Here is a 24177-nt window from a genome sequence, read left to right on the forward strand (position 1 = left end):
CAAGGAAAATGTGCTGCCTCAAGCAAGACACTATATAATGTCGGAGCAAAGAAGTCAACTCATGTTGCCCTTAATGTCTACGCGAGAGTTGCAGCAGGATTTTAAAGTACAAACCATTCTCCATTGGAGTTCAGATTAATTAGAAAACCGTTTGTGGATATAAAAAAATCTCCCTGTGGTGCCAGCCTGGTCTGATTATGTCAAACAAACGCCAGCTCTGCAAACAAAGCAGCGAGCAGTGCTGAGCTCCTGTCCCAGGGGTCGAGGCTTCGGCTTCACAGGTCAAGCGTTGACAGCCATTAACGGACATACAGTAGACCAGAAACGCCATGATGCTACGCTGGACCTAAACCATGGTTATATAAGGCTGTTAATGATTTCCCCAGAGAAGAGGCACTGGAAGCTTTGTGTCAGTGTATGAGCGAGGGAATGAAAGAAGAGTGAGACAAGTATCTCTCATAGAACATTCAGATTTAGCCAGAGTAGCAAACAACAAAAGCCACACACGATACTCAGAGACCAAAAGAGAATAGGTTTGAATGTGTGGCCGTGTCCCGCTCCCTCTGGCCTGTCTCATGGACAGATGCAGATGCAGCAGACTGTGGACAGTGGGTCAAGCTCATCCGACACGAACGGAGCATGTCCACAAACAACCCCATCTGCCCATGAGTGGTGTCCCGCTCTCTCACACAATGTCGTCCAAGGTTTACAATAAACAATACATTCATTTACAGACGCAAGTGGAGCTGAAACAATCGGATGATCGAGCAATAAATCTTTTCAGTTGATAAGTAAAAATTGTGAAAAATGCTACAAAATGCTCAGGGTTTAGCTCCTTGAATAGTAAGATTCGATTTATTCTTTAAGGGTAAACTGAATAGCTTTGGGGCTATTAGACAGATAAAAAAAATAAGAAAAAAAGACATCTGAGGAAATCCCCTTGGATTTCACAGACCAAAATTATCAACAGATTCTTGATAATGACAATAAATGTTACTTGCAGCCCTTGAAAGAACCACTGTCGACATTTAAGCAGCAGATGGGAGACTATCAGCCGGGCAGATGATAACCCAAATACAATATTAGTGAACAATCTTTCCAAAAAATCATATCATGATCTTTTTAAAGGCACCATCACCATCCTCAATCCAAATTGTGATCTTTCTTCCCAATGTATATCCAGGCTGGAACCAGCCTATGGTCTTAATTTGCACCATTAAAGAATATTTAATTAAACACACTGGCAGATCAGATCACGCATTTATAGTACGCATGGACAATGTGTATTAAAACCCACATTGTCCACAGCTTTGAAATCCCAATATCCTTACCTACATAGAACGTGACCACGTCAGTCACCTTGTTCCATTGTTTGCTGCTTTTATTGTATTTTGTTGATTGTATTTTAACTGTTTATGTTTTGTTACTTTTTAAGGTGGTTGAGCAGATTTGTCGTGTTTTCCCTGGAAGTGCCTGACAGTTTAAACAGAGTTTACAGATGCTTTGATAAATATCTGACTGTGAAGAGTCAATCTACTACCACACGACAGAGCTGAGTCCTCTTTCAGCATCGGCTCCTCATCCACCATCAAATATGTCAAGCATGACAGAGACCCTATGATAGAGACACATGACGGAATTGAGCCAATCAGCACCGCCAATCATACTGTTGGTTAGTGGATCCATGTTATTATGGTAGACTGGTAGATTGTAAATGTCATAAAATGTCAGCGTCTCTATAAACTTGCTTAGAGATTGTGGATGTCTTCAAGATTAACCAGGACATAAAATTATCAGTTTGCCGTAAGGTGACAGATGACTTTCAATCTTAGGCTGAGAGAGAAAAGTATTAAACCTGGAGACACAACTAACGATTATTTTTTATTTTCTTGATAAATAATTTCGTCCAAAAAGAGAAAGATATCCATCCCAGTTTCTCAGAGTACAAGATGCTTCACATCTCCTGTTTGGACTCAACAACAACATAAATCCCAGATGATCAGTTTACAATGATTTGGCCTTTATGCTTGAAGAATTTATAAAATAATTGATTGATTATCAATCTAAAAACCAATTAAACAAGTAATTGTTGCAGCAGGTTTGAGATTTTGTTCTTTACATGTCACAGCAGACTCACTGTGCTATGGATGAAGCCCCAGAGCTGTATAAGTGGCCTAATCTGTGATCCTGCAGGTCTGACCCCCAGTGTCTTTAGCAACGAGGGCAGGAGGACTGTCAGAGCAGCTTCCCGTCAAAGCTGCGAAAACTCCAGGCTGCTGTGGAGACAATCTGAGCAGCAGCAGCAGCAGCACTGCTCCGCTGCCCTACTTCACATAAATCACCATTTTGTTGTGTGCTTATAACAGTGGGCCACATGGTGATTATGAAACTACTTCCAGTGGGATTTCTAAACTCTTAATGTGTGTGTGTGTGTGTGTGTGTGTGTGTGTGTGTGTGTGTGTGTGTGTGTGTGTGTGTGTGTGTGTGTATACTCGTATTTGTCACCTCATTAGGACCATAATCAGGTCCAGTAGTCCTCAAAGGGACCAATAATACATATAGTCCCAATGAGGACAAACTTAGTTTGAGAGGTCCTGGTTAGGGTTATGGGTAAGATGTGAATTGATGTTAGCCAGACGCCGACACGAGACAGAGCCATCCAGCAGAAGAGGAGAGAGATAGATGAGGTGGGAGGGTTTCATTACACAAACACGCACACACATACCTGGGGAGAGGGGATAGTTAGAGGAAGAGAGGAGAGGAGATAAGAGAAGCTGGGATTAGAGAACGGGCGTCAGAGTAAAGATCTTAGAAAGTGCTGGAGACAGGAGACAAGAAAATAAAGTCAACATCCATTTTGAAATGCTGAGCCTGAGGCATCTCGACTGTCATTGTTATCCTCACTTTGGCGAGCCTGACAAAGTGGGTCTTATTCATTGCGCGACATGATTGATGGTGTTTGGCTTTTATTTTTGTGTCTGAGCAGAAAGTTAAAGTGAGGCTGTGTATCTCAGCTCACCTGCACCACAAGAGGCTGCAACACGTGCATTAATGCCGTCTTCAATGTGACAGACATCACGTGAGGCTGTGCTCCATCGCGTGTGTGTGTGTGTGTGTGTGTGTGTGTGTGTGTGTGTGTGTGTGTGTGTGTGTGTGTGTGTGTGTGTGTGTGTGTGTGTGTGTGTATACTCGTATTTGTCACCTCATTAGGACCATAATCAGGTCCAGTAGTCCTCAAAGGGACCAATAATACATATAGTCCCAATGAGGACAAACTTAGTTTGAGAGGTCCTGGTTAGGGTTATGGGTAAGATGTGAATTGATGTTAGGTTAAGGTTTGGGTTAGACGTTAACTGGTCATGGTGAAGATTCGGTTTCGGCTGTCCACAATGAACGGAAGCCAATACAATGTCTTTGGGGTCTAAGGATAGCTGCAAAAACTTTGCACGTGTGTGTGTGTGTGTGTGTGTGTGTGTGTGTGTGTGTGTGTGTGTGTGTGTGTGTGTGTGTGGTCCAAGTATTACTCATATTACCCACGTTGTCTGGCACATAAATCTGTTCACACAGTCACATTCTGGGGACTTGTCTTCCTTTTGGGGACAAAAGTCAACTCCCTATAAGGCAAATCAATAAATAAAAAGGTAAAGACAAGTTCTAAGTTGAGGTTTAGGCCAAAGTTAGGGTTACGTTTAAGGTTAGGAAAGTAGTAACCATGAGTAAGGTGGAAACAAGTCTCCTGGAAATCTACGGAAGTCAATGTGATGTCCTCTAAAGTCATGGAATGGAGACAGGACTGTGTGTGTGTGTGTGTGTGTGGTCCAGGTATTACTAGTTGTGGGGAACCTAAATCTGTTTACACAGTCGCACTATGGGGACATGTTATTATTGCGACAAAAAGCAAGTCCCCACAACATAAATAATTCCATTTTGATGTGATAATAAATTAAAAGTTTTAGGTTAAGTGTAGGTGCAGGGTTAGGCAAGTAGTAACTATGGTGAAGGTTAGAGTAAGTCTCCAAGAAATCAAGTCAATGTTAGGGTGTGTGTGTGTGTGTGTGTGTGTGTCTGTCACACACACACACACACACACAGATGCTGGTGACTCTCTCTCACTCCCTGTGGCTCTTACCTTGACGCACAGTCCTGAACCGGACGGGACCTTGGCAGCACTTCATCACAGTTAAAATGTCATACAGGGGTAATCCAGACACCGGCAGCCCCTCCACCTCCAGCAGCAGCTCCCCCTCGCACACTTTACCCTCCTGATAATCCACCGCATCCTCCCGGAGTGGCCCGATGTGCGGGAACTCTCCATTCTCCGCTCCGCCGCGCAGCTCCACGTTCAGCTCGCCGCACGCGTCCCGCACAACCGCGCACTCGCGCACTTTGGTAATCCAGTGGTTCTTCTTCTGAATGACTTTTGACATGGCGACTCAGGTCCAGCCAAACCCGTCAGTCCCGCGGAATGGTGTGGCCGAAGTCAGCCGAGGCATAGCACACACAGCAGTCCAGGAAACTTCAGGGTGTTTGGGCGCAAGTGTCTCCAACAAACTGGATCGTCTTCATCCTGCTCCTGAGCCGAGGCATGCTGCTGCGCTCCCGGTGCGTCTGAGTGTCCCGGACGGTTCAAAATCCAGGTTGTTGTCGCTTCTCCTCTTGTTTCCGCATCTTCACCAAACAACACACGCTCTGGTTTCCTCGCTGTAATCCGCTCTGATTACCCGCTTCTTCTCCCCATTAATCTTCTACTTGTGCGTCATCCTCTCTCCGCGTGAAATACCCTCTTTTTGCAACTTTCCGGGAGAAAGAGAAAAGTGTCAGCGTCCACGTACCCGGGGAGCAGGTTGGGCTGAGCGCTCCCAGCCGGCGGCGCCTTTAAGCAGGTAACGCGACAAGTTCATCCACCGCTCCTGCGCTGTGGGTGGATGGAGACACGGCGGTGGAGAGGAGCGCATGCGTCCTGCTGCTGCTCCATCGGGGGAAACCCTGCCGACCCCCCCAACATGTCCCGGGTCTCAAGGCTCCTCCCCACCCGCCGGCCTGCACGCGTTTCCAACCGGATTACACAGCGATCTCCGTGCGTTTAATCCCCCCCAGGAGCCTCCAGCCTGTATCTATATTCATAAATAATGGACACACATTTACAGGGAACTGGGTTTTACTGTGTAGAGTCTCAGGTTTATTGGTCCAACCAGCTGGTGACTCCCCAGAAGCCTTTAACTCAGAAATGTATTTCTCTCAGTCAAAGTTTATTTGTGTTTTTTTACAGGAATATTGATCGATGGGAGAAAACACACCTCTTGTAAATCAAAATTTGAATTATAAGTTTCTTTACATTTACCACATTTGCTTGAACTTTGTGCAAAATAAATTCAAAACACTTTGATCCTCCACTCAAAACGAAACAAAACGGAGACACTTGACTCAAGAAGGCTTTGTTATTATTACTACTACTTCTATTATCATAATTTGACATAGAAGTAGTAGTTTTAATAGTATAGAGACAGGGATGAAGTTAATGATTTGTGGCCTGGTAAACTCAGCAATTCCCTTCCTCCCTGTTTTCTACCTTTCTCTGATGATGATGTTTTCTTTTGTTGTAGATGTTAAAGAAGTATACAGAACGTAACTTTCGTAAAAGTAACACACTGTAAAACAAATACTAAGACAACATGTTGGAAAGTCATATTTATTTCATATCTTTGGGTACATTGTACTTTTTATTTTCTGTTTCGGTTTAACCAGGAGATATTGTACTTTATATTGTAAATATTGTTAAGTCAACTTCCATGACTGGTTTTCAAGTGTTTTGAGTAGATAAGGCTGCTGAAACTGTAAAACATTGTAGATCATAAAGAAGACAAACCAATTTGACTCAGACAAAAGAGTATCTGTCAATGTTTAACAGTAACATTATCTACAATATGCAAACATATGGGCTGTCCTCTTCAGTTTGGACAAAGTGGGGACGGATCAGACGAGAACCACAAGGCACTGCAGGGTTTCTGCCTTTTCAGATAAACTGCAGTATCTGGCACTTTACCACAGGCTGCAAGGCCAGTGGCCTGGATAGCAGTGCATGAAAGGCAGCTGAGTGCTTGAAGTGTTCAGTTTGTCTCTTTTTTACCTCTCCTGCTCGTCGTATGGAAATGATTTGCCTCAAATAGCTGGAATATGGTTGTGTTTTTCTGTTTTTGTTGTGCGGTCTGTGTGAATATGGTGAACATGACATACATGACACTCTATCATTTACTCTGCTGGTCACGTGGTCCATGGCGTTCTCAATGTGGAGAGGTAGCAGCTGCAGGCCAGGGAACTTGACACACATCCAGGGCGCTGATGTGCTCTGACCAGTGAGGTGAACATTGTTTTTTAGCAGACAGCCCTGAGATCAAAGAGCCATCTGAAAACTCCACATAAATCTGAAATGGTCCAGTGGACATGGATGTAAAAGAAAGTAAGTGTCTGACTACTCTCATAAACTTCTTTTGCAAAGTTGGACTTGAAAATAACGGCCCACCACTGAACCGACTAATAGTTCAATCTGATTTATCTTTGACCCGTGAAATCTCAGAGCTCTCCAGTGTCCGGCCGGTTAGAGAGAGGGGGTGCGATTGATCTCCCGATCAGCAAATATTGATTGTTTACATATGTTCTTGTTTTATAATGTCATGGCAACATGATGCAAGCAGAAGGTAGTGTAAGGACATTGACAGAGGATAACGATGAAGTGTTCGATAACAAGCTGTATATTTACAACATTTGGGACTGCTGTGGTACAGTTGTTAGCAAGAAGGCTCACTGTTCAAATCCAGCCAGGGTCTTTTTGTGTGGAGTGTGCGTGTTCTCCCCCTGTGCCCCGGCTTTCTCCCACAGTCCAAAAATATGCAGATTGGGATAACGTTCATTGGAGACTCTAAATTGACCATAGATGTAAATGTGAGAGTGAATGGTTGTTTGTCTCTGTATGTTGGCCCTGTGATACGCTGGCGACCTTTTCAGGATGCACCCCGCCTCTCGCCCAATGTTGTTATCTCACTAGCCATTCTAGCTGCCGCAGTTTATTCTTAAAACCCTGTACACGCTATTTCCTGTCCCGCCTGCTTTGGTAAAAGGTCCTTATTTATACAGTGCTCTTCTACACTCGATGACCAGACTGACGGCAATTTAGGTTAAGCCAAAGCCATAGAAACTTTACCTATGTTGGTGTATTCCCTTTCTGATCTTTTAAATCCACCCACACATAAAGCTTACTGTCGGGACCTAAAGAAAATTAATCTGCCCATTTATCATTAAAATCATTAAAAATGTCATGTGTATTCCAGTATTTACTTTGAGCTACCTGGTCAAAATTGTCTCAATAAAAGACTTTTTAAATAAGAATTATAATCATCTGCATATTATTTGTCCTTGGTTTTATTTAATTCCACGTGTGGACAGACGTCATCATCAACAACATATTTAAACCTCTGCTCTATTTGATGACTAAACAACATTAAACAACTTGTTCGAGTTTCTTTTACAATAATAGAGAATAAACAGTGACACGTTGTTTACAGAGTCATTGTATTGAGACTAATGAGAAAAGCCTGACATTGAGTGGTACATAAAGGTGAGCCTGTGGCAACAACTGCTGGAATAATGACTGCAAAGGCCCCGACGTTGTGTAACAGAGACCGTGTTTGCTTTTATGAGCGACAGTAATCGGTCGCTCAAACCCTGGGAATGCCGTGAGTCCCCAATCAATGCACAGTAATTACATATTAACCAGCAGGTCAAACATTGTATTGATCTGTTGTTGCGGTCAGACGTTGAAAGATACTGCATCAAAGCTCTTGCTTGTGACAACAAAGACACAATGACACAATGCTCGGATAACTCAAGGTGTTCCATTGAAACCATCACACACACACACACACACACAGTGATTCATGAATTGCCTTTGGAATATTCAGGGTTTATTAATTGCAATGAAAAACCTATTTTGGAAGAGGTGATCCTTTTTAAAAATCTTAAAGATTGTTTTAATTTTCCAGCTTCTTCTTTATTTCTCCAGTGGCAGTGGCAGTGAAAAGGCTTTTGCTCCGTAGGAGTCTGGCATCCCAAGACAGACTGACTTACCCACTGATCCAATTAATTAAATATTTATCCAATCTAAAACGGCCTCTTATCACTGAGCTGCACTGACAAAATGTTTACACTAGGGACAGTAGAGAGGAAGGTCCCAACTTTTAAATTAATTCATAATCATAAATTGGAATTATGTGAAAATGTTCTGAAGAAAAATGCAGGTCATCAATTGGTGCATTACAGAGGATTTTCTATGCCTCTGATTTTATACCAAATTGAAGTTGTAGCTGTGAAAAGTGATAAACATTGGTAGAGTTAATAATAATAGTTAATAACAGTATTCCTGTACAGTCACTCTAACTGTACAGCTCCTATTAAATTATTATTTTTGTAATTAATGAAGGCTATGACAAAGACAAACAAAACAACTGCTTGTCGTGTTTTTTTCTCCTCCAACTCCTAAGAGACCTACATTTATGTTTTTTTTATTATGTTACCTTTAGTGTATATGAAATTTATACAGGGAGCAAAAGAGGAAGTCAGGTGATGTAGTATATAATGTGATAACGTCCATGTTACAATGATGGATGAGTTGACTTTCATACAGGAGCTCCCAGTTATTTCCTGTTCGAAACTGATGGTCAGTGATGTTTCCACAACCATAAGCACATGTTTACCATTGTTGCTATGGCAATAAAGGTCCTCTAAGTAGTTATTTCAACCCAAACCACGGTCTTTTCTGAATGAGCTAGTGTTTGTGCCAAAAACTAACCAATCTGTGACCACTCTGCGACCTTAACTGTGTTTTTATTATTGTTACCATGACAATGAAGGTCCGGCACACCAGCCGGTTGTGTGTTCCTACAGGGTCATACCCAACCATAGGGACATACAACTGACTATCCCGATACTCGCGAGAGCTGCAGCAAGTTTCAAGTTGATTTTGAATGTATGCCCTTTACGGACACTTGGATGGCACCACAGGACCAGTATGGAGGCATTTTGTGTTTTTTTCCTGTTGTTTTTTTACGTTTGAAGAAGTGGTCGCCAACGCTGTCACATGACATGGTCTGTATTCAAGTCCAAAAGTGTTTTATGGATTCAAACACTACACCCCTCCATTGGCATAGTGTTAAGTCGATAATGAGTGAACTTTCATTTTTGGGTGAACTATCCTTATTGATAATGTGAAGTCAGGTCGGTCTGCAGTGTGTGGGCAGTTAACCTCAAGTACATGTGAGGGAGATTTGTGCCACACAATTAAACAGCAGAGTTTAGAAGGACTTTTTCTGTTCTTTATCAGTAGTTTATGCTGTTATAGATGCAATGTCTTGCATCAAGTGTATTGAGCAACAACTGTGAGAAAGTTGAGAAATAATTTCAAGCTGGGGTAATGTGGACACAAAAATGGATTCAGTGCAATCCAGAGAAATACCTGAGGGGCACAGTGTTTGTGTGGAGTGGAATCATGAGAAACGCTCGTGTACACGGCTGGTTTGTCAAATAATGCAGACGTTACCATCTGAATCCTCACGTCTCAGAGGATACAAGGTTCAAATCCGCAGTGAGCCGCAGCTACATTACAACGAGTGCATGTATTTATATTGTGCTTACACAAACAACATTTGCTCATGTGAAATGTTAATGTAGCAGGATTGCATGATGGAAAAAACAGAAATGCAATAAAAGAAAAAAAGAAGAAAATTGCTCCTCCAGAAGTCTAAAATGGTAATCATGATGTCCTGTCAAAATGTCTGCCTGTTAAAGAAGACCAAGGAGAGTGTGGGGGTGGGGACAAAAGAGATGAAGATAAAGAGCTGAAGGCAGATATGGGAACACAGGCTGACTCAAACAGAGCCTCAGAACAACTAGAGAATGACAGAAAATGTCACGTCACAACAGAGGACTGCTCATTAAAAATTAGGGCGTGAGTGAGGCTGTAGCGCACAGGGAGTGAGAGTGGAGATGGGACAGACACATCATGACAAAGCGACGGGAGTTTTCATGGATGTGGATGTTGTTATACTCTGCTCCCCCTTACATAAGACACACGCTTGGCTGCGGGCACAGAAAACACGGCCTGTCCCCATGCATTGAGCCTTCCCCTTCACTGGTTTTTAACCATGCAGCACACAACAGGAGCAGACACTGAGCAATATTGAATTATTCAGGCACAGAGAACATTGCAGCAATAGAGAGAACATGGGCCGTGTTGACTTCGAGTCGGGAAAAGCACATCAGTGAGAATCCAAAAAGGCAAAGTTGGTTATTCGTGCAAATTCCCGGCGTGTTTTTCTGTGTGTCATTAAAATGTTCATATTACATGTGTGTGTGCAGAAGTGATAGGTTGCTCAAGTAGGAAATTGCTAAATGCCAGGAATCTACAGTATGAAGCTGTGCATCTTCCAGTCCTGCAAATATTTCACAATAAAAATCTTGTTAAGACAAATGAATGGATTCAGTCAACAGAAACAATAAAAGGTTTTCACTTTGAGACAGGTACAGGAAGGGTTGCAAATATTTATGCTTGGGACGTATTCGACAGACCTTGACACTGTGGTGAAACTGTCGATTTTGCATGTGGAGAAAATAGGTGAGACGCCGGAGAAACAGCGCAGCTCAGGTCTCATGCAGGAACTGTGGACTCTTTCACCTGATAAAATGGGCGGCAAAATTTAAATCAAGACGTTCTGAAACATTCATGTGCTGCTTATGCATCCACCACGGCCCAGGTGTAAGCCTATCATTACTTCCCACTGAGTGTGTAAGGTGGGAAACAACCACCAGAACTTTAATTAAAGCTGCAAATAGCGATGATCAAACCCCGCACACCACCACATGCATTGTGGCATGCAACTGCCAATAGGAGGAGCACATGGACGTTTTTTGAGTCCAGTAGGTGGCACTATGACTTAATGTTTTTTTGTAGATGTCTTCAGGGAAGGACTATTACCAATTGTGAAATTTTGTGTCAGATCTGACCATAAACAAATACAACTTCCCATTTCCAAGCACGGTTAGCCCATAAATCAATTCAGTGGGGAGAAAAACACAAAAGTACTTTTTCAATTTTACAAGAGAAAAGACTTTAAGATGAAGATGAAATGTCTGGTTGCACATGTATGTTGCTGGTTAACTGCCTGTCTTCTGTTTTAAGAGCAGCACACAGCTGCTTCCTTGAACTTATTTGAACTTCTCTGTGGAACCCTCGAGGACTTGGAGAGATACATGGTTTATCATGCAGAGGACGAGACTGTATCTGAAACAGTGCTGGACTGAATAAAGGCTATACATGAGAAAGTTCAGCTGATATAGGTGTATTAATACACCAGTGTTGTGTTTAATGTTTCTTTTGCATCAGGGATAATATGATAAAATATAGATTATACTGCCGTGTACAACTGGACCTAAGTGTATCATTATAAGTACTTTTTTGTGTCGTTATAGACAAAATGTACTTTTATTCAATTTAACTTTTTAACTTAAGTAACATTTTGAATACAGACCATGTCATGTGAAAAGGCCCCAGAAAAATAAAAAAGGACCTTGTGTAATTTCTGTCAAGACATTTTTTATCATGTGGTGCTGTAGGTTGCGTATTTCTACTTCTACATGTGAGCACTTTCTCCACCACTGGTGTCCACACAAACACATTCCCTGCTGCCACGCTAACACACAAGAGGAGATCTTGCCCCTGATGTATTTTATTAGCAGCCACGAGATTCACATCACTAACAGACCTCATGCTTGGCTTAAATATATTTTCCCCCAATGAGATAACTGAACTGTCTCCCACCTCTACTTGTCATGAGTGGAGAGTTTCAAACAGGGGAAAGACAATCCAGCTCAGCCAAGGAAGTGGACATAAATTTTGATCTCAAGTTATCAGCTTTTGTCTTTTGGACTGAGTGAACAGACTCAGTCCAAATTGGATTTCCTCACACTTCCCTCACACTTGATGTTTGTCTTCAATAGCTTATTAACGAAACAACTGCCTTCAATAAAATCCAGGATCTAACTTGTCAACTATTTTTTGAACACAAATAAAATCCTTATGTCCAACAGCCATAAAGTAAAAGTAGTATTTAATTATTTTATTTTGTGTGTTTTACACACAAACAAAGCTCTATGTGATTAGAAAAGCAAAGAGGAAAAGAATGGCTTGTTGACGGTGCAGAGAAATTTAGCAGCCAGGCGACTGTGGGTGCAAGACAGTCAGACTGGCCATCGGGCAAACTGTGACAAATCTCAGCGGACACCATGTCAAAAAAGAAAATCCCTCAAGGCTTTCTGGCAAAAAAGATTTAAATTTCTCTCTGTAAGTTTCTCCAATTTTATTATAATGAACATTTCCTATGCAGATTTAAGCTGTTATGATCAGCATAAGCACTCCATCTGCGCTCCATCTAGGAACAAAACCAGTTTGGGGTAAAAACAGGCTACTTGGGACAAATTATGTGATAATGTCTTCTATAGACATTCATTCATTTAGGAGAGGGAGAAAAGGGAATATCAAAAATACCCACAAAAGCTGAATTGCATCAACAGAAGGCCAAGAAGAGAAACGAATTATAATATTCAGCAAACCTGGTTGAAAGCAACGTTACCGTCTTTGAGCTAAAAGTAGACCGAACATTTTATAGGATGAAAAGCTCTCAAAAGATGTGAAGAGATGAACTGATATGAATCGTTTTCTTTTCAACTGATCTTGAGGTTTTGCTCTCAGCTAACGTGAGTGTCTTCTTCATAATTCTGTAATCATGTCTGAATTCATACAAGAGCTAACACAACATACACAACATACTCCACCTTTATATTGTCCCCAATAACAAACAATGTTTGCAATTGACAAGGAAATATTCAGATTAGCTTTGTTGAGTTGGATAAGAAGACTAATTCACAGGTAAACTGAATTTTATATAATGTATTTATGTATCTGTCTATTTATTTACAGGCTACACGTTAGACCCTCTCAGATTTATCTTTATATTTTCCCATCTCTTTTAGTTTTATCTTTATCTCTTCATCCTTCTTTCCCCACCAGCCGTCCTGGTCCAGCAAAAAATAAGACTTGAACAAACATCGCCATCTAAAATATCAGACACCGTCTTTGAGAAAAATGTATATGACTTGCTTTTTTACTTTTTAGATTTGGTCTATTTCCATCCATTAACATGGAGGAGGCCGGATTTATGACCTATACAGCAGCCAGACACCAGGTGGCAGGCTTTGGCTTCACTGTTTATTTATTCATATTTCCACCCAACTAAGGATCTAAATCTAACAAAGTTGTGTCTTTATTTCATTCATCCAGCTGTTTTTTAAAAATGTTATGAACACAACATCCTCACAGAGGTGCTGTTGTTGCTTCAGGCCTTTCAGAACATGCTTGGTTGAGGCTTTGGGAAAGACAATGGGCACAAGTGCTTATTACAAAACAAAACAAAACAAAGAATAACACGACAACAGAGATCACAACAATAGAAGTTGAAGTCGAATTTTCCATTGTTTTCCTTCAGAGATCAATCAGCCAATTATTGTGTTCACCACAAAGAGGATGTTTGGTGGGTGGGTGTTATCCAGGAAGTCACAAAACTCAGCAATTAGAGGAGGATGCATTTTTTTAATGAGGATATCCTGTGCGCACAATCCTGTCATGTGATCGAGGATAGCACAACAAGTTTGAGGGAGCCGACTCTTTAAATGGAGTCAAGAACTCTTGATTTGACAGAATTAGATTAGAAAACTGAAAGAAACCGAAGCTTCCTGCAAACTGTGTCCAATTTGTCCCTTAAATTTCAACAGGGAATTTTATTTTCACAGTCACACACACCTGTCAATAACATCCTATGGTGTGGAAGGAGTTAAAATACCCCCACCCGCTTGAATCAAACCCATCAGAGCTACTTAATAGTAGGTGACCCACACGTTCATTAACGAGTGACTGCGAGGCTGTCGCCGTTAAATATTCATGAGTCCAGGTGATGGATTGGCACACGTTACTGTGTGGCAGACGCTGAGCAGAAAAACAAGTGCAGTTGCCATGGTTTCTCGTGTGTTCGCCAGATGTTTTCTGTCTGAACACATGGAACTCCCTGAGAATCAAAGTGCAGACTCAAACCACATACTTTCACATTGTTATCTCTCCCAGATAAGCCACAGACCGCACATACACTCACCATGACACGGAACTGGAAAACATATGGCTGAGTCAGGTTTTTCACACATTCACAAGTTAACCTTAATTCGTTGCACACAGAGTGTGCCCCCCCCCCTTCAGGCCGTTCCCTGCGGTGAAGTCCAGGGCTGAATTACACAACAAAAATCTGTAACTCCACACTTCATTGATTTTTTTCTTACTACGCTCAATTACCTGTTTGAAAAGATGTCAGTCTTTAACAGGCCCTTTTCACAGAAGACATTTGAACACAGCACAGAAAAGTCTCAGTTTCAGGATCCTGGTCATGGGCATACAGGTTCAGTTTAATGTTGTTAACCTGTGCTTAACCTGTGAATCCCAAGAGGTTTAGGAGCCTGGTACATTTTAACATCAATACATATATGTCAGTTGTACATTCATGCTGTGATACTCCTATTGTAACCATTCTTACAGAGAAGCATAGGCAACAGTTTTTTTTAATGAACATTTAATCAACACTTATGATACTGGAAATGTGCATAAGACTGTCTGTTACTTTTAAAATCTCTCAGGCTTATTATTTCAACTAAGCAGGATTTATTCCTGTGACACTTTCTGTTCTGACTCTTAAGATAGATATGACTTCTCTCTCTCTCTCTCTCTCTCTCTCTCTCTCTCTCTCTCTCTCTCTCTCTCTCTCTCTCTCTCTCTCACACACAAAGACACTCACACACAGACTGACCGACACACACACACACACACACACACACACACACACACACACACACACACACACACACACACACACACGCACACACACACGTTTGTACTTCTGTCTTAGTGAGGACATTGGCATAATGCATTCCCTAGCCCCTTACCCTAATCTTAACCATCCAAACTAAATGCCGAACCCTAACTCTTACCCCTACCCTAACCCTAACCTAAAGCTAATTCTAACCCTAACCCTAAAACCAAGTCTTAACCCTAGCCCTTTGAAAAAGTGAGGACGTGCCTAAATGTCCTCACTTTCCTAAAATGTCCTCACTTTGTAGGGTCTTTGCTTAAAACGGTCCTCACAAAGGTATGAGTACAGGAAACAGAAACACACACACGAACACAGATTGTGTTTTTTAGTCCAATGCTGCATCCTGCTGGCCATAAGTTATACAGCATGTTCACTCCCCAACAGGGAACCAGAGACGAAACAAAGAGGAAAAGAAGGAAAAGGGAAAAACTGAAAACTAAATAAATGATAATAATAAAATCAAACATTCTTATTGGATACAAATACAATACAGTTTAAATCAAACATATTTTACTGCCTTGTTTGCTCTCGAATTCCTGGTTTTACCTCTTGAGAAGACTGTCTCACATATTTGCATACATATTGCCTCCAGATGGAATCAGAGTCCCGTGCTTCCTAATTGGGAGCTCATTGGCTTCACATTCTAAAACATGAGTGAGTATAAAATCAGTGAAAGCAAATTACTGTTCTCTGCTTTTCCTGCATTTGATTGTAAGAAGCAACTGTCTGGAGAACGAAAGTAAGCGAGCAGTGAGCCAAACATTTTAGGCTCATATCAGGTCAGGTTTTAAAGAGTTGAGTTGAGTATTTGGAGTCAGACTTGATTGTTTGCCTGAGTGATAACTTCCCTCGACTCTCATTTCCTGCAAACACCCACTGCTCTGCTTGATATCATTCTTATCATGATAGATAGCTGACAAGATCCTCTTTCATAAATAAAAAATGTTTGGCTTTAGTTTGTTTTCTGATTAAGAAAGTTTCGTAATGGCCATATACTTCTGATGATGTCAGTACAGCCAATGACTATTAACTTGACGAGTGGGCCTTCAAGGCAATATGAATGACACTGAAAAACATAAAGTTCAAAGAAATCATCTTCCAGGGGACCGTTTTACATTTCCCAGGCCAGCCATTGGAATGGACAAGCAGAAGAGGTGGGAGGCCAGTCAGGAGTGACGCATGTGTCTCTCAAGACAGTGTGGGAAAGAGACTTGTGGGTATCCATGAAGCCAAGCAGGTCAAGGGTCAGATGTCTGTGAGATTGTCCCCAAAAGGTCTTGTCAAAACAGAAGAGCTAATTGAAGAACAGATAAGACAGGTATACACGCCTCATAATCATCAGATTGCAAAATGACTCATCATGAATCAAATAACTGTGTAATGGGAGTCGCGCTTACTGATTAATCCTCAGATGAAAATTCATATCTAAGGGCTGTTGAGCAACCTTCAGGCAGCTCACTGTTTGATTTCGCTTGTCTCATCTCATTTCCAGCAGCAGCAGGACGCTGCTTTCAGTGAAAACACACTAACCAGCCCACAACTTGCAGAACCAGTTAGAAAAATTATTAATACTGGCACGAAGGAGAGCATACACCCCCACCAAGGTCTTTGTGCCCCTATATGAAACCACATGTAAATTCCCTGGATCCAGATTTTTATTTATTTTTATGTTGCCTAAACCTGCCTGATTTTTTTTCATCAAGATCTGAAAAATCTATTAAAATATTTTTAAAAAGTCAAGTCTCACGGTGTTAAAGAAATTAAAATTCCTTGGTACATATCTGTGTCAAAGTTTGATGTATTTTTCCTTGGCCCATGCCCCATGGCTCCTTCCACTAAGTTTAATAGAGATCCGTTCTGTTCTTTTGTAATCTTGCTCAAACAGACAGGGGTGTCCCTCTGCTGTTTGGTGCTGTGCACGAGTGGATTGTTTGTTGACAACAGCTGCAGCTGGTGACTTTAAGGCGATTAGGGGAACCAGAACAATAACAGTGTTGTTTAATGAGCTGTAACTTGCTGTTACGGTTCATCACTATGAGCGATGCCTTTTCATATAATCACACTGTCATTTTATACACTCTTTAAATACTGATTAAAGCCACATTAAAGGAAAGTGTATTTAAAAAACAATTAGAAAAAGCTAGTCAATGTGGAGACTGCTTCCATATAATGGTTTTGACAAGTTCCACACAACAAAAATAATAACCACCACTTATAAATTATAAAGACCTTTAATTACCTGTCTAACTTGCTGCAACACAGTGTTGTTGTAAGTCATCACTGTCTTTATAAGCTGTGTGGAACCACGCTATCATTTTCTGGAAGCCCTGCCCACAGGGGGTATCTCAGTGTTTGACCTCTGACCTCTGCCATGGTTGTCTGAGGCTGTGCCTGATGTGGACCCCCGCATATTTCTTGGCTCGACTGGGTGGTCGGTACAGTACTAACGCAAACAAGTACGATCCCAGCCTGACAGGCCAGATACAGGGGCAATACTCCCTGCAGTTTGAAAAGCGGTGAGAACTAAACGAGGACGATTGGATGTTCGGCCTTGTCGATTCGGAGCGTTGCAGCGAGAGATAGAGTGTGAAAATACAACATGCGGCCAATCTCCTGTGTCGTGGGCCCCGTCTCCTGCCAAAGATCTCCAAGACCTTGAACTGAACCTACAGATGTGTATTTTTCTTCCCTCTTTGCCTGTTTATATGAAAATGAATACTAAAGTGATGCACGAGCTGCTGTGAACTTCACATGAGGAATCTTTAGACAAAGTAGAGTAAACAGAGAGTTGTAAAACCTGTGTGATCTACAGAAAAAGTAAAGGGAGCACCTACCTCGCAGAGAGACCTAAAACAAACATTTTGGGATCCGTGTGTTTATCCGCATCTGCTGCAAAATTTAATGGGTTCCTTCTTGGGTCACACCCCACATCTTCCTCAGATGGAAAGCGATTCAGTAGACAGACAGACAAACAGAGAGACAAACAGAGAGACAAACAGAGAGACAGACAGACAGACAGACAGACTGACAGGAAGGACGGATGGAAGGAAGGAAGGTAGGCAGACAGGAAAGTAGACAGACAGACAGACAGAGAGGAATAAGGGAAGGTGCATGGATGGGTGGACGCAAGACAGACAGGCAGATAGACAGAAAAAAAGGAAGGAGGGAAGGAGGGCAAACAGACAGACAGCAATAAAAACATAACCTCCTTGACGGGAAGGTAATTATTGACTGTGGGAAAAAGAGATAAAATAAGATAAGCTGAATGTTATCAACAGTAAAATCTGAAAAAAATCTGTTACAACCGTCAACATTTGAACATTTCCTCCTTTTTATTTCTAAAAAGAAATGAAGTCTTAAAGTTCATGTTTGTAAGGGACGACCCGCAGCAGCAGCCGGGCTCTGAAATGACGTGTAACTGAGTTCAGTAAACAACATCCAGCTAATCTTCCCTGACAGCTCAGAGCATCTTTCATTCCCCAGCTCCAAAGGTTCTCACAGCACCGTGGACAAGGTGTCCGGCCTACCAACGTCAGCAATCTCAGGAGCCCTGCACCCCTGCTTTCTGTCTCCACTGTGTTCCAGGGGTCAAAGGTCAGACCTCTCACTGGGCCCTGTTTATCACAGTAGGGGTTGTGTGACCAAGGCAGAGGGTTAGAGGGGTGGGTGGGTGGCGGGGAGCCGAGGTTGTTTTCAAGTGATCACCTCCAGGCTTGCTCCCAGCCAGAGTCAGTGGCCCATGGGGACAGCATGGTGAAGAGGACATGATATAAAAAAGAGTGGAGGGACCAGGCAGCACAGACAGAAAGTGGCAGCTTTCACTAACTACGATTAAATAATCAACGGAGCATATACAGCGTTTATCTCTGAGCTGTAATCTTGAGCCTATACCGACACCATGGCACTGCTGAATTACTGGATGTGTTTGGTTGCTCTATCATTGACCGTGACCACGAGCCGAGCTTTGAGAAGGTAAGAAATGCATTTACCTTTAGCTTAAAGACAGAACATATATACCGGGAAGGATTTACTGTTTAATTGCATTTGCTAAGGAGAAAACATGCTACAGCAAAGTAGTAAAAGCAAACAGCAAAACAATTGTGGACTGTGTTTTATTGGTTCATTATAAAAGCTAATGTTTTCAGTGTTGGCAAAACATGTGTCTTGGTTTATTTTTCTGGCCAGGCGCTGACAGAAAAGCACTATGTGCTTTATTAAATGCTCGTTGTTTTACTGAGACGATGTCCAGACATACTGTATATATCCGACATAGCATTTCTTCAGTAATCAGCTCCTCCTTGGGATGGAATTTGTTTAAGTTGCCTGAGGATATGTTGTGCTGCTCACCCGTCTCCAGAGTCACCCTGAAGAAGCTGCCGTCCATCAGAGAGACTCTGTGGGAGATGGGTGTCTCTGCAGAGCAGGTGTTGACTGAGCTGGCCCAGAAGAGCACAGTAGACAGCGACAACAACGGGACTGTTCCCACACCTCTAACCAACTACTTGGATGTGAGACACTTTTGGGCGTTTTAAATTGTGCTGCATGTCTTATTTAAAGCTTATTGTGAATGTGTTTGAACCTAGAAGATTCTGAGGCTCGCAGATAATAGGAAATCTAGTTGTGCCTAGTCAAAAACAGCTGGATTTGAGGTTTTACTCTTGAAGACAAAAACAGACTTTGTTTTTGAAGGTTGAAGTGGCGACTCATCCAAGAGGATTCATCAGCTCTCTTGGATGGGACTCAAAACTTCTTAAAGAGTAAAGCAGCAGAACCGGCTGCCTTTGAATTAGCGCTTCAAACTAGTCAGTTACTCTCTCAGTGACTTATTACACACCCTCAAGCTACACATGTGCATTATCGCAGAGTGAAAAGAGGTTTTGAAGAAACAGCATTAAGAGTTCATTGGTTTAGAAAAGTCAGAAATGAAATCATACTATATTTTTCTGTTTATTCTCAACAGACTCAATACTTTGGGGAAATCAGTATCGGCTCTCCGGCCCAGCTGTTCAACGTAGTATTTGACACAGGCTCAGCCAACCTGTGGGTGCCGTCGCACAGCTGCTCGCCTTTCTCCACTGCCTGTTGTAAGTGTCTATTTGAACACACAAGCAGGAAAAATCCCCTGAAGTTAGAATATGTATATATGTTTTGGTTTTTTTTGTTTCGTTATCGTAATGTTTGTGTTACTGTCATGGGTCCCTGGCTCTGCTGCTCACTGCTGCTCACAGCATCAGTTTCAGCCACAGCAGGCAGCTGTTTTCAGCTAAAAACCCACTGGACCCTGATGTTTCCCTCAGGATTTAGTAGAGAACACAAACAGCAAAAAGAAAAGAGGGAAAATTGGACTTATATTTGTTAACGAGCCAGAGACATGACTCCAGCTGAATGAATATGCTGCTTCCAAAATGCTGGTGTATCAATACATCTACTTCTGGTCCTCTGGTTGTTCCTAGACTCCAACGGATGAGTAAAGCATCGAGCTATTGTAGCACAGGCCCCCAAACTCTGGAATAACTTACTCAAATCATTCCATACATTTTGATCTTAATTGTATTTACTTTTACTTCATATTTTTTACTTTGTTTGGATTTTGATTTGTGTTTTATCCTCTAGTAAAGCACTTTGTAACTTTGCTAAAGCTCTTTGCAAATAAAGCTTATTATTATTATATTATTATTATAATCAATAAGCAAGTTAAGTTACTAGTGTCAAGATACAGCAGTGTTGTGCTCACAATTTGTTTCTGTTGCCCTCAAGTGGTCAATGCATCTGTTAATGCAGGTATAAAAAAGTTTTTTATTTTCATGTAAATGACATGTTGAAGAAGACATTGTTCAATAAAGTTTCCTCATACATGGTGGTTTTATGACTCAAATGAATTTTGAACTTTTAGTTACTCACAACAGGTACGATGCCTCCAAGTCCTGGACCTATGTTGAGAATGGAACCGGATTTTCCATCCAGTATGCCTCAGGAAATATCAGGGGATTCCTGAGCGAAGACGTGGTTGTGGTGAGTTTGAAATCGATGACTTGTGAAACAGAGGGCGTTCCTCTTTAGAGATGCTTGAACTTCTTCTTGCAAGTTAAACTTTTGAACCCCTGCTGCTTTCATTCCTGCAGATCGGTGGGATTCCTGTGGTGCAGGTGTTTGCTGAGGCCACCTCCCTGTCTGCCATGCCCTTCATCTTCGCCAAGTTCGACGGAGTCCTGGGGATGGGTTACCCCAACTCGGCCATCGATGGCATCACGCCAGTGTTTGATCGCATCATGTCTCAGCATGTCCTCAAGGAGGAGGTCTTCTCTGTCTACTACAGCAGGTGGGCTGAACTGAGGCAACTCAGCTCCTCTAGTTTCTGTTTTGTATGGAATCGCAGATGAGAGAAGATGGTTTTCATTTAAGAAATAAAAGACATAAAAAGTTATTGGTAAGAAAACATAGACTTTAGGGGGAGTAGGGGAATAGGCTTACATTGTGTTGTCTGAACCTTTGTAAAGTTTAGTTTTTGATCCTAGTGGTAGGCCGTCGTGATAAAGAGTTATCTGGATCTTGGGGAGACAAATGGGTGTTTAGAGAAAACAGAAAAATGTATGTCTATTTCCTAACACCTCTTTTAATCCATATTGATTTAATATGCTCATTTATGTGCAGAGGAAACCGAGAAAAAAAAGATGAATATTTCCTTTCCCGTGGGAAGCATCGAAACAATGAGAGGATGCAGGAACTTTAGCTAAAGGAGCGTGTTCATGAAAGTCACAGCTTTGGAATCAAAAGTAAAAGTGGACTTGAAGGGTGATTTATTGAATGTTTTCAGGGACCCAAAACACTCCCCTGGTGGAGAGCTGGTCCTCGGCGGCACAGACCCAAACTACTACACAGGAAACTTCAACTACATGCACACGAGGGAGATGGGCAAATGGGAAATCACCATGAAAGGGTAAGATCTTCACTTAGTGTGTGTGTGCGTGAGTGTGTCGGAAATGCCTGTTTTATTGTTTTATTTTTCGACATCTCCTCTCATGCTGTCAGTGTGTCTGTGGGGACGGAGATGATGTTTTGTGCAGAGGGCTGCACAGCTGTTATCGACACTGGCTCCTCCTACATCACGGGCCCGGCCTCCTCTGTGTCTGTGCTGATGAAAACCATCGGAGCACAGCTGGATGAAAGTGGAGTAAGTTTTTACACTTGCAACATGGTTCCCCGCAAAAACGTTTGGCTGTAAAAAAAATCAGTACCCGTCATCTCCCATTGCTCTGTGTTGTTCATCAGTACAAAATCAACTGTGACATTGTCAAGACGTTGCCCAGTGTCACTTTCCACCTGGGTGGTCAGGAGTACTCACTCACTCAGGAGGATTACATCTTGTGGGTAAGCATGACCAATACTGAGTCATTTTTATTGAATGATGCAGCGGTGAAATGTCACAAAACTCAGTAGCATTTTCAGGTTCTTCACATTAGATATTGCCACTTTATTTTTTCTTTACACTCTTCTACATTCAAGATGGAAACATTTACTTTTTACTGCATATTCATCTGACAGCTACAATTTCTGGGTTCTTTTTTACAAACGAACCATATGATCACCTTAAAAAAATATGAGCCTTAGCTGCTCTGCACCCCGCACAGATGTTTTCGGTTATGTGGCTCATTAGACCTGGTGAATGGTGCAAAGCTACACAGGCTGGTATTTCAGCTTTCTGCAATTGAACAAATCACAACTTGACCGACAACAAAGCTAGAGGAGGCCTTGAGGTAAATCTTTGATCTTGGTTTACAAGATAAAAATCTAATAAAAGTATCTCGGGCTCCACAATTAAACTCGCTGAAAGGGGACATGTGTACTTAGCAAGTATTTTTATTAGAAATTTATGAGAACATTTTCCTGATAAATCGTCTGTACTTGCTAAGTGTTAATGTTATCGCAGTTTTTATTTATCTGAATATTTCTTTCATCTCTGTGAATGTTAATGCTACAGTGGCTAATCATATTAAAACTGTTCTTCGTGTCAACAGCAATCACAGATAGAGGGGGACGTCTGCACCGTCACATTCAGGGGCTTGGATGTGCCGCCCCCTACAGGTCCCATCTGGATCCTGGGGGCCAACTTCATTGCCCGCTACTACACTGAGTTTGACCGTCACAACAATCGGATAGGCTTTGCTACCGCAGTCTGACAGGAAGTTAAACATCAGTAGTGCCTGTTTTTCTTCTCCACCAATCTTTGCTGCTATCTCCCAATGTTTTATTGATACTTCCAGTTCTCCCTTCCTCTGCATTGCTATAATCAAAATTAATCTGTTTTATAAAATGGAAAAGCATGCACACAAAGGAAATCTTTATCCTCACTTTTCTTGCAAGCCCTGGTCTCCTTTTACATAGTAATTTGTACCAGTTGCACTGAACACCTTCTGTCTTTATTTATAAGCGTTTACTAGCAAATGTGTATGAATCTGCTGATTATCAACATACAGCGGAGGTAGAAATGCATATCTGTATTGTAATGACGTAACAAGAATAAACTTGTTTACTGGGATCTCAAATCAATTCACATCTGACTCCATTAAAGACTGCATTGTTTCCTTCCAAGTCTGTCGAATGCAATTGTGACCGAGTGAAAGTCCAGGCTTAAGTTGAAAACAGATCGCTCCAGCAGGATTAAGCTGCCGCACCAGAGCAGTCATATAAACATTTGGAATTGTTGGTGAATGACGGCACATAAACATTTTAGTTAAAAAGATAAACAATTGGAAAAAAATGTTTGCACAGTGTCGGAGTCACGTGTGTTTCACAGTGTAATGTGAAACCTCACTTTTCTGAAACCAAAGTTGCTTCTACCCAGCGTCGCTTTATCATCACTAACCGACAGTTACAGCAGGAGCGAGTGGCTGATAAAATGCCACAATTACATTTTCCTAATTCAATCACCCCTTTTTCATGTTTTCTGTACAGCTTGTGATCTCTGACACATGATATTTTCTGTTTCTGAGGCAGAAAGAGTTATTTTTAGTGTATCAAAAAAATAAGAAAATCATTCTGTCACCAAGGAAACAATGGAGCTGAAATCCTGTTTTTAGTATCAGAGTGAATCTCGACAGAAAAGCCTCTGAACCTCAAACCTAGTCAGGAGTAATCAACAAAGACGTGTTCTGCTTACTAAGCT

The 24177-nt window shown here is 41.7% G+C and overlaps 2 protein-coding genes across 14 annotated transcripts in view; one reads left to right on the top strand and one right to left on the bottom strand.

Moving 5' to 3' along the window:
* Window positions 1-4929, bottom strand: part of LOC118110527 (membrane-associated guanylate kinase, WW and PDZ domain-containing protein 1) — a 92982-nt gene extending 88053 nt beyond the window's left edge. For 7 of the 13 annotated variants that reach the window (XM_035158343.1, XM_035158342.1, XM_035158334.1 and 4 more), the window contains exon 1: window positions 4130-4922. In XM_035158343.1, the coding sequence (XP_035014234.1) occupies window positions 4130-4427 (298 nt within the window). In that variant the 5' untranslated portion in view covers window positions 4428-4922. Of the gene's footprint in view, window positions 1-4129 lie in introns of all 13 variants that reach the window. The other 6 variants (XM_035158336.1, XM_035158333.1, XM_035158330.1 and 3 more) reach the window with 3 other exon arrangements.
* A 13905-nt stretch (window positions 4930-18834) lies between these two features.
* Window positions 18835-23628, top strand: ren (renin). The gene is made up of 9 exons (XM_047340356.1): window positions 18835-18986; window positions 19372-19522; window positions 19975-20098; window positions 20908-21062; window positions 21137-21333; window positions 21829-21951; window positions 22044-22185; window positions 22284-22382; window positions 23030-23628. The coding sequence occupies exons 1-9, from the start codon at window positions 18913-18915 to the stop codon at window positions 23189-23191; spliced, it is 1227 nt and encodes a 408-aa protein (XP_047196312.1). The 5' UTR covers window positions 18835-18912; the 3' UTR covers window positions 23192-23628.
* The last annotated feature ends 549 nt before the right edge of the window (window positions 23629-24177 follow it).

Source organism: Hippoglossus stenolepis, chromosome 6 (assembly GCF_022539355.2).
Source record: "Hippoglossus stenolepis isolate QCI-W04-F060 chromosome 6, HSTE1.2, whole genome shotgun sequence".
NCBI lineage: Eukaryota > Metazoa > Chordata > Actinopteri > Pleuronectiformes > Pleuronectidae > Hippoglossus > Hippoglossus stenolepis.